The sequence below is a fragment of the Convolutriloba macropyga genome, chromosome 8 (assembly GCF_964194025.1).
Source record: "Convolutriloba macropyga chromosome 8, txConMacr16.3, whole genome shotgun sequence".
NCBI classification, from domain to species: domain Eukaryota; kingdom Metazoa; phylum Xenacoelomorpha; order Acoela; family Convolutidae; genus Convolutriloba; species Convolutriloba macropyga.
In genome coordinates, this window is record NC_134475.1 from 19,984,445 (window position 1) to 19,996,156 (window position 11,712).

The 11,712-nt window shown below is 32.0% G+C and overlaps 1 protein-coding gene across 1 annotated transcript; it reads left to right on the top strand.

The window, feature by feature from the left end:
• Nucleotides 1–480: 480 nt before the first annotated feature.
• On the top strand, nt 481–2,374 carry LOC142343992 (uncharacterized). Its single transcript, XM_075395419.1, has 2 exons — nt 481–1,171; nt 2,138–2,374. Exons 1-2 carry the CDS (start codon nt 956–958, stop codon nt 2,291–2,293), a joined length of 372 nt encoding a protein of 123 aa, XP_075251534.1. The 5' UTR covers nt 481–955; the 3' UTR covers nt 2,294–2,374.
• The last annotated feature ends 9,338 nt before the right edge of the window (nt 2,375–11,712 follow it).

The window sequence follows — 11,712 nt, forward strand, 5'->3', positions numbered from 1 at the left end:
TCATGTCCAGACTTTCGTGCGTTCATCAGACTTTCGTGCGTTCAATATCGATTTTGATGCGTTCATGTCCAGACTTTCGTGCGTTCACCAGACTTTTGTGCGTTCATGTCCAGACTTTCGTGCGTTCATCAGACTTTCGTGCGTTCAATATCGATTTTGATGCGTTCATGTCCAGACTTAAATGCATATATTAGTGGCCATTATTCAATTCACGCAAAAACGGATCATTTCGAAATTTACTTGATGATATAGCGAGTAAAGAAAAAACAAAACGATCTTTTAATGTTACGGCATTGACGTTATTTCTAATGACGTTCTTTGGTAAGTTCTGTGACGTATACACACACACACGCACACACCTTTTGTAGACTAATTTATGATAATTTGCTCATAAGTTGTTAATCTTATAACTTTTGTTCTAACAATCAATGCGCACACGGCTCGCATTCAAAAGTGAACAATTTAACGTGATCTCTTGTTTTAACTACTGTTTTGGTGTATAATAAATAGTATAAAATCTTTCTTTGTACTACAGCGGTTCATTGTTGAATAGTTCAAACAAACAAATCATATTGCCGGTGACGGTCAAAAATTTTTTTGCTTTGCTCTAAAACCAGTCATTAATAAAAGTATATAAAAGGTCAGACAATCGCGTTGTGGAACGGGTCTTTTCCTCGTTAATTATTGACAATTATCTCTCGTTGTTGAGACAATTATCTCTCGTTGACAATATCTCCTTTATTTTGACGTAATAATTGGCGTGGGGCGTTATTGCTCGATGAACTAAATAATTTTGTTTAAATAATTTTTGTCGTTGATACGGAGCGTGTTGTTAAAAAATCTTTTCAATACCGATCCGGAACCAGAGTGAATCTTTTATTCTGATTTAGATTAAAAAAACAAAACTTTTTTAATAATTTATTTGAGTTGGATATTTAATCTATCTGAAAGAGTGATGCCTTCTGGTCAATCGAGTAATAACACATCTCGTGGCGTCAGTTTTGTTGATCAGCAACATATTCAACCGAAGGTGGAGAAGAAGATGAATGAATTGAAAGAGTCCTCTGACTTCATCAAGAGATATCCAGAGTCACTTTTGTTTGTAGCACACAAGGTGTTCCAGGCACTCGATTCCGATTCAAACGCCCAGATTAGCTGGCCCGAAGTTGAGGTAAGTCATAAAAATTAAAAAATTGTTTTTCTGGTCAGTTTTTTTGATGAGGTTTAAATATTTCTGTACATGTCAATTCTTACAAGAAATTGCATATGAAGCGATGCGATAAATTTGTGTAAAACTCGACAGAATGTTCTCAGTTTTTGGCTATAATTTAATAGAGCATAATTGACTTTCATTAATTTTTATTTGAGTTATTTGTTTACAGATTTATACATTTGGAACAAAACGCTAGATATAAATGTTCACACTAAATTAAGTTAAGGTATCACTACCTTAAAAAACATCCCAACTCACCTTAACTGTTAAGGTAGATTTGCCTTTCCTTAACTCACCTTAACTACCCTAACTTTACCAGAACTTTACCTGAAAAGTTAAGGCCTCACTACCTTAACTAAATAAAGTTAAGGTAATTTTACCTTAACAGAGTTAACGTAAATTTTTACCTTAACTCGAGTTAAGGTAAAAATTAGCTTACCTTAACTTTACCTTATCAACCGTTTACCTTAACTCCGTTAAGGTAAAAATACCTTAATTTTATTTAAGTGTGTTTTTCCCGTCTTCATAAATTGCACCAGTCGGGTTATAGATACAACTTAAATGACGTTTGTAAGAATCGAGCTTCTTTCTACTGACCGGTTCATCCCTATTTTTTGGTCAATTTAAACATTAAGAAATTTTGGAAGATTTGAATCATGGCTTGATATGAACGAATGCATTGAAATATTTCTTTGGATAATTTTATAGGTGGCAGTTTTACAACTCCAAAAAAGTAATGAAGAAAAATATATCGTTCTTTAAAATCGCTAAACATTGTTAAAAATTTCTGCAAAAATTTGAGGACCCGACACTGAATATTCTCTTGGTATAAAATTTATTTAAGAGCAGAACCAATCTTAGATTGCCTTAACCCTGCTCCAATTCCTATGAGCTGTTTAATTAGTCGGCGCCGCTTCGTTTCAGAGCAGTTTCCTTGGTAACCTGGAGAACTTGCCCTTCCACAATAAGGAGGAACTGAAAGAATGTTTCTACAAGTGGGCAGCAAAAGACGAAAACACAGAAGAACTCAGTTTTGACGAATTTGTCGGATTTTTTGAAGAGCTCGTCAGTCTAATTTGAAACGACAAGCTGAAATAGAACGGACTAATTTATTGTTATTGTTTAGATATTGTTGATTTGAAATTTAGCTATAAAACGGTATGTTTTACTGTCTTTATACAGCTTACGGAAAAGTTTGAGGAAAATTACTGAATAGAACAACGCATGACTAATCAATCAAAAAAGCAGAAACTTTATAACTGAAAAGCTAGAACTGGCTGTACACTTTTTCCCTAGGACTGGAGAACAAATGTTGAGTATAGAAGGCTCCAGCAGAGTTTTCCAAGAAGAAAAAATAACTTAATTCAAATATTTTTCAGTCATTTTTTGGGACATCGATACTTTTGCCGCGGAAAAATGTAATTAATATCTACAAAACTCATCGAGCACGAACTAATTTTAATAGAGGGTTTTCCTAACTAATTTTTACATGGAATCTTGGAGGTTTCAAATTTTCAGAATTGTCTGCTTTTTTGTCTTGATCTTAAGCTACTTGGGCTAATCTTCAGAGAACTTTGAAGTTCAAAAATTTTTGCATATTCTAAAACCTTTTTCTCAAGCTGTCTTTGCTTTCCACTTATAAAATTGACAAAGTATTGAAGTTATTTCTTTCTGAGGAATAAATGTAGCTGAAATTTTTTATTAAAATAATTTTAGCACTGCTAAATGATCAATTCGTGGCTATTTTCCGTAGTTTGTAAAGCAGCAATTCAATAAAGTTGCAAATTGCTGCACACAAAACTTTTCCGTCTTATTTTTAAAAGCAACTTTTCGTAGTTTATAGAGACATCCGAGTGTTTTTGGCACAAGAAAGTGAGGCTAAATATTCATATCACTTTACGCTCAACAAAAAAAGAAAAAGAGTGCTATTCAAAAATTGTTGTTTTCCAAAACGGTTAGCTGCAAAAGCAGAGGTTTTAATTTTTTTTAGGCATAACAGGTTTTGCTGTTCATTTTTATGATTTTAAGATATATCTTTAAATTGTAAAATCAGCAGCTACTAAAAATTTCCAGACGGAAACAAAAAGCCTTTCTAAGAATCAGTGAGAAAAGTACAAAATTTAAACGAGGAGATCAAAACTTCAAAGTTTGCCGTGCCGAGTATTTAATAACTATGAGCTAATTGTGGCTCTGTTAACCAATGAAAATGACTTTCTAGTCCAGTTTATTGCTCATGATGCCAAAGTTTTTTTTCGAAATGAAAATAATATTTTCTGTCCATTTAACTAAATTTTTAGATAGATGATTTACAGTTTCAAGCCCAAAAAGTTAACAAATTAAATAATACGACCAAAATTTTCCGAAAAGCATGAATAAATTCGTTTGTTCTCAAAGTTTTGTTTAAATGAAATTTCTGAGCGTCTTTCTGTTTTCTGCTGGCTAAAACCTGTTGTACGAATCATTTTTTCTCTGTATCAAAACGTTTTTTGGGAAAATGGAGCTCTTAAAATAGGAAAAATCATCCTTGTTAATGTAAATCTAAAAGCAGAAAACGTTTTTACTCTAACATCTAGAGTTTCTGCAAAAAATTATTCTCATCCAATCAGAACTAACCATATAAGTTTTTTTAAAAACCCTGGAAACGTAAGAAAGCCGGTATCATGAAACAAATATCAAATCAACGAAACTCGTTTTTGAAATAAAAAAGGAAATCTTTTCTTGTCTTTTTTTCTTTGTAGTGTTATTAATGTCAGAGCATATAGTTGAAAAAAAAACATTTGTCACTTCCGTATTTTGAAATTTTTCATCGAACTGCTTTTTTCCAGTCTTTAGGCGTTTCTGTAAATTGAGTCACTGAAATCGTCCTTGATTGGAAAACAATAATTTTTTTAAAGAAAAAGAAGAAGTTTTTTCTTTTTCAGTTAATAAGAAAAAAAACAATTTTAGTTTTTTTCCTTTAAAAATACTCCTACGTAAAGAGGCTAAAAGCCAAAAAATTAAATATACTGGTAACCAATAATCAAATTACATAATAACAACTACTAGAGGCAGACAACATAAAGTGTCAGAGGCATAAAAAATTAGAAAATTAACTATATTGGAAAGTTTTTTCACAAACAAAACTTTGTTTGTTGAATTTAATGAAAAACAAAACCAACGAGCGGATTATGCTCATGGAACATCAAAATTGACAGAAAATTTTTTAAATAAATCAAAAGGTTCATTTCCGATTTTAGTTTCCGTTTTAATAATACAATTCAAAAATCACAAGGAATCCACGCTTAGCTTTTCAAAAAACACATTAATCAAGACACAAAAGACGGCGAAAAACATTGTTTAATAATCAGAAGCCAAAAAAAAATATCAACAAATTTTTTTCCTTGACGTTTGTATTTGTTTTTGTGTTTGCGTTTGTGTGCACTTGTGTGTGCATGTGTTGGTGTTCGTATTTCCAATGTATGTGTAAGAGAGAGAGAGAGAGGGATAGATAGAGAGTGAAAAACAGAAAGAGGGCTAGAGTGAGAGAAATACTTCCTTCATGTATTAAACAAACGTAGAGGCAGAGATCAAAAACTGGCAAAAATTATTTTAAAAAATCAAAAAAAAAATCACTTGAAACTTGCCACAAAATTTGGACTTATTTATTTCCGATTTCAAACTCGTATGTTTTACTAAGAGTGCCTAAAGAAGTCCAAATTATCTTTGCAGGGGAAACAGTCCAATCATATATATAAGGCGAAAGGTCTTGAGTGATTATTAGATACCAAAAAGAAAATTAAAATAAGTTTTCATGGTGGAAAGTTTGTATTTGTTTTTCTGTGTAAGCGCGCTTTTGTGAATGATTTTATGGTTGTGGGTTATAATGGGTGTGATATGTGTCTATTGGAGGAGGGAAAGTTGAGAGTTATTGTGAGAGAGAAAGTTTCTTCGAATGTTAGACACAAATAGTGGCAGTGTGCAAAAACTGTCAAAAAGATAGAGAAACTTGAAAAATTACTTAACGTTTGCTTCAAACATCGGCTTCAAATATCTCCAACGCCCAAATTTTTGTTTTTGAGTCTCGCTGATCACAGTTCTGCGAGATTTCAAAAAGTTACTTCTCCCTCTATGCTCATGAATATTCAGAATTAAAAAAAAACTCTCAAAATTTTAAAATGCTACGTTTCAACGATTAGTGTCAGCAATACAATTAATAAAAAGGATTGCCTCAAAAAATCCACAACTAGATTTAAAAAAACGAAGACCTGAATAAAAAGAGCAAAAACTGTCAGAATTAATAAAAATTTAGAAAATTATTTAAATTAGAAACTTCTGCTAATCATTGCGGTTTGAAAATATTCAGAACCAGAACTGAGTTTGTTGAAATACAAGCAAACAACAAAACTTTGAGCGCATTTTGCTCATGAAAAATCAAAAAATGACAGAAATATTTTGGAAATAATTTAAAGAAATCAGCTTTAGTCTTAGTTTTATTATTACCTAAGCAAAAACCACAAGAAGTCCACACCTAGCTACTTGAAAAAAAACAATAACCAGGACAAATAAGAACGGAGAGAAACATTGTGTAAATGTCAGATGCCAAAAAGAAATTCTTTTTGAATTTTTAGAATTCTTTATTTTTTCGACCTGATTGGTATTTGTGTTGCCTTTGTGGGCACTTGTTTGTGTGTGTATTGGTGTTTGTATTGTCAATGTCTGCGATATTTGTTTGAGAGAGAGAGAGTAAGCGTGACAGAAGTACTTCCTTTATACATGAGACACAAGTAGAGGCAGAGAGGGAAAAACTGGCAGAGAGAAAGAAAAATTTAAAAAACTTAATTAAAAATTGTTATAAAACTTAAACTTAATTATGTCCAATGTCAAACTTTTGAGTTTTGAATTCTCACTGATAACACGCCTGCGATGGTTTCAAAAAATGAAGCACAACTGCAAAAAATCATAAAATCTTCAAAAAGTTCATTTCGGATCTTACTGTCAATCTTACTATAACCAAAGAGTGCTTAAGGAAATCATAAACTAATTTTTCAGAAGAAACAGGTCAACCATATATAATTGACGACAGGTTTTGATTAATGATTAGATGCCAGAAAGAAAATTTTAAAAGTTTTTTTTTGGTGGTTATGGTGCATTTGTGTTTCTGTGTAAACGTGCTTGTGTGGATGTATTCATGGTTCTGCTGTTTTTATTTGTTTGGTATGGGAGAGGAGAAAATTGAGTCATTGTGATAGAGACAGTGCATTCATATGTTAGACAAAAATAGAGGCAGAATGAAAAGACTGTCAGGAAGAATGAAAAATTTAAAAAACTAATGTCTCCAAGAACCAATGTCTGTTTTTGAATCTCGCTGATGACACTTCTGCAAGAATTTGAAAATTTAATTGTGGCATTCTGCTCGTGAATTATCAAAGATGAAAACTTCTAAAAACTTTAAAATGTTACGCTTTGACGCTTAGTGTCAAAAATACTAAAACAATTGCATCAAAAAGTCCACACCTAGTTTTTTAGAAAAAAAATCAAGACCTAATTGGGCAGTGATGAAACTTGAGTAGTAATCCTTTAACAAAAACAAAATTTGAAAATATGTTTTTTTTGTGTTGGGCTTTGTATTTGGGTTTTTGTTTGTTTGTGTAATGTGTGTGTGTTTGTGTGTTTTAACATGTGTTTATTATATAATTTTGTAAGTAATTGTCTCAATTGTACCTCTTTGGAACATAGACCCTTAGCCAAAAAAAGTTATCAAAAAAAAACTCAAAGGTCTTAATTTGAAAGTTAAAGTGTGATTGAGAAACAGGATGAAGCTCAAATATTCGTTATGTACTTGTTATGCACTGAGAATTGAAAGTTTTGTTTGATCATTCAATCGATTTGAAGGCAAGGTGTGATAGACAAAAGAATGATCATTGTGTCTCACAATGATTCAGTTTTTCTCCCATGAGCCGTTTTTGATCTGGCAACATTGAGGCGTATAATCTCATAACTTTGTCATCGTCAGTCGTCATTGAATTGTGAGGCCGTTTGAATGGATTTCTCGAGTTATTTTGGAATGTTTTAGATTTGTCAACATTTCTCACAACCGGATTTCTCAAGTTGACAACATCAGAAGCATTGTTTACTTTCACGTACACATTGTTACCGCTTTTTTTGCACATCACCGAGACTCTCAATTATTGCTGTAGGCTATGAGTTTTTTATTTTCAGCAAGCTTTTTGACCAACGCATCTAATGGAGGGAGTCTTTTCTTCATCCAAATATTTTTGTTGTTGATTTCGTTTTTCATCGATTTAAGGATCCTACGATTTTTGTATATCTCGGCTTTATCGCTGAAGTGAACAAATTTGACAATGATTGAAGGCATTAAATTATCTTGCAGGGGTACGGGTCCAGGAAGTATATGGTATGCTTTTAATCTCGATTCCAAAATCGTAATATCAGTTTTCTTGTACATTTTATTGAGAAAAACAAGAAGCTGAGGTAAAAAAGTCTCCTCATGTCGAGCATCACAGGACGGGTATCGATAATTATAGAATCTTTACTGGTGTACCTTTCTTGCTACCTTAATCTGTTGTCAAGACCTGATACAAAGTCCCATAATTCAGCAAATCTCTGAGTACATTGGTTTTGATGCTCCTTTAGTTGTTGTACAACACCCAGCACAGCTGCTTTTGTAGCCTCATCAGTGATTCCCCTAATTAAAGCATCAATAGATTCCATGGGTAATTATGAAATTGCAAAAAAATTGAGTTTAAATGAGCAAACTTGTCTATAAATTGAACAATCAATGGTGTTTTGAATATCAGCACTTGATGTTTTTGAACGCAAGCGGTCACTTAAAAGCTAAGCTAGAGCGCAGCCGACGTCTAAAAGCTCAACCACTCTCTCCATGTATGAATACATGCAAGATTGAATACATGGAAGATTTGAATCATGGCTTGATATGAACGAATGCATTGAAACATTTTTTTTGGATAATTTTATAGGTGGCAGTTTTACAACTCCAAAAAATTGATGAAGAAAAATATATCGTTCTTTAAAATCACTCAACATTGTTAAAAAATTTCTGCAAAAATTTGAGGTCCCGACGCTGAATATTCTCTTGGTATAAAATTTATTTAAGAGCAGAACCAATCTTAGATTGCCTTAACTCTGCTCCAATTCCTATGAGCTGTTTAATTAGTTAGCGCTGCTTCGTTTCAGAGCAGTTTCCTTGGTAACCTGGAGAACTTGCCCTTCCACAATAAGGAGGAAACTGAAAGAATGTTTCTACAAGTGGTCCGCAAAAGACGAAAACACAGAAGAACTCAGTTTTGACGAATTTGTCGGATTTTTTGAAGAGCTCGTCAGTCTAAATTGAAACGACAAGCTGAAATAGAACGGATTAATTTATTGTTATTGTTTAGATATTGTTGATTTGAAATTTAGCTATAAAACGGTTTGTTTTGATGTTTACTGTCTTTATACAGCTTGCGGAAAAGTTTGAGGAAAATTACTGAATAGAACAACGCTTGACTAATCAATCAAAAAAGCAGAAAATTTATAACTGAAAAGCTAGAACTGGCTGTACACTTTTTCCCTAGGACTGGACAACAAATGTTGAGTATAGAAGGCTCCAGCAGAGTTTTTCAAGAAGAAAAAATAACTTAATTCAAATATTTTTCTGTCATTTTTTGGACATCGATACTTTTGCCGCGGAAAAATGTAATTAATATCTACAAAACTCATCGAGCACGAACTAATTTTAATAGAGGGTTTTCCTAACTAATTTCTACATGGAATTTGGAGGTTTCAAATTTTCAGAATTGTCTGCTTTTTTGTCTTGATCTTAAGCTACTTGGGCTAATCTTCAGAGAACTTTGAAGTTCAAAAATTTTTGCATATTCTAAAACCTTTTTCTCAAGCTGTCTTTGCTTTCCACCTATAAAATTGACAAATTATTGAAGTTATTTCTTTCTGAGGAATAAATGTAGCTGAAATTTTTGATTAAAAAAGTTTTAGCACTGCTAAATGATCAATTCGTGGCTATTTTCCGTAGTTTGTAAAGCAGCAATTCAATAAAGTTGCAAATTGCTGCACACAAAACTTTTCCGTCTTATTTTTAAAAGCAACTTTTCGTAGTTTATAGAGACATCCGATTCTTCTGGCACAAGAAAGTGAGGCTAAATATTCATATCAATTTACGCTCAACAAAAAAAGAAAAAGAGTGCTATACAAAAATTGTTGTTTTTCAAAACGGTTAGCTGCAAAAGCAGAGGTTTTAATTTTTTTTAGGTATAACAGGTTTTGCTGTTCATTTTTATGATTTTAAGATATATCTTTAAATTGTAAAATCAGCAGCTATTAAAAATTTCCAGACGGAAACAAAAAGCCTTTCTAAGAATCAGTGAGAAAAGTACAAAATTTAAACGAGGAGATCAAAACTTCAAAGTTTGCCGTGCCGAGTATTTAATAACTATGAGCTAATTGTGGCTCTGTTAACCAATGAAAATGACTTTCTAGTCCAGTTTATTGCTCATGATGCCAAAGTTTTATTTCGAAATGAAAATAATATTTTCTGTCCATTTAACTAAATTTTTAGATAGGTGATTTACAGTTTCAAGCCCAAAAAATTAACAAATTAAATAATACGACCAAAATTTTCCGAAAAGCATGAATAAATTCGTTTGTTCTAAAAGTTTTGTTTAAATGAAATTTCTGAGCGTCTTTCTGTTTTCTGCTGGCTAAAACCTGTTGTACGAATCATTTTTTCTCTGTATCAAAACGTTTTTTGGGAAAATGGAGCTCTTAAAATAGGAAAAATCATCCTTGTTAATGTAAATCTAAAAGCAGAAAACGTTTTTACTCTAACATCTAGAGTTTCTGCAAAAAATTATTCTCATCCAATCAGAACTAATAATATAAGTTTTTTTAAAACCCTGGAAACGTAAGAAAGCCGGTATCATGAAACAAATATCAAATCAACAAAACTCGTTTTTGAAATAAAAAAGGAAATCTAGTCTTATCTTTTTTTCTTTGTAGTGTTATTAATGTCAGAGCATATAGTTGAAAAAAAACATTTGTCACTTCCGTATTTTGAAATTTTTCATCGAACTGCTTTTTTTCAGTCTTTAGGCGTTTCTGTAAATTGAGTCACTGAAATCGTCCTTGATTGGAAAACAATAATTTTTTTAAAGAAAAAGAAGAAGTTTTTTCTTTTTCAGTTAATAAGAAAAAAAACACATTTAGTTTTTTTCCTTTAAAAATACTCCTACGTAAAGAGGCTGAAAGCCAAAAAATTAAATATACTGGTAACCAATAATCAAATTACATAATAACAACTACTAGAGGCAGACAATATAAAGTGTCAGAGGTATAATAAAACAGAAAATTAACTATAATGGAAAGTTTTTTCACAAACAAAACTTTGTTTGTTGAATTTAAGGAAAAACAAAACCAACGAGCGGATTATGCTCATGGAACATCAAAAACGACAGAAAAATTTTTAAAAAAATCAAAAGGTTCATTTCCGATTTTAGTTTCAGTTTTAATAATACAATTCAAAAATCACAAGGAATCCACGTTTAGCTTTTCAAAAAACACATGAATCAAGACACAAAAGACGGCGACAAACATTGTTTAATAATCAGAAGCCAAAAAAAATTATCAACAAACTTTTTTCCTTGACGTTTATATTTGTTTTTGCGTTTGCGTTTGTGTGCACTTGTGTGTGAATGTGTTGGTGTTCGTATTTCCAATGTATGTGTAAGAGAGAGAGAGAGAGAGGGATAGAAAGTGAGTGAAAGACAGAAAGAGGGCTAGAGTGAGAGAAATACTTCCTTCATGTATTAAACAAACGTAGAGGCAGAGATCAAAAATTGGCAAAAATTATTTTAAAAAATCAAAAAAAATCACTTGAAATTGGCCACAAAATTTGGACTTATTTATTTCCGATTTCAAACTCGTATGTTTTACTAAGAGTGCCTAAAGAAGTCCAAATTATCTTTGCAGGGGAAACAGTCCAATCATATATATAAGGCGAAAGGTCTTGAGTGATTATTAGATACCAAAAAGAAAATTAAAATAAGTTTTCATGGTGGAAAGTTTGTATTTGTTTTTCTGTGTAAGCGCGCTTTTGTGAATGATTTTATGGTTGCGGGTTATTATGGGTGTGATATGTGTCTATTGGAGGAGGGAAATTTGAGATTAATTGTAAGAGAGATAGTTTCTTCGAATGTTAGACACAAAAACTGTCAAAAAGATAGAGAAACTTGAAAAATTACTTAACATTTGCTTCAAACATCGGCTTCAATTATCTATCTCCAACGCCCAAAATTCTGTTTTTGAGTCTCACTGATCACAGTTCTGCGAGATTTCAAAAAGTTACTTCTCCCTCTATGCTCATGAATATTCAGAATTAAAAAAAACTCTCAAAATTTTAAGATGCTACGTTTCAACGATTAGTGTCAGCAATACAATTAATAAAAAGGATTGCCTCAAAAAATCCACAACTAGATTTAAAAAAACGA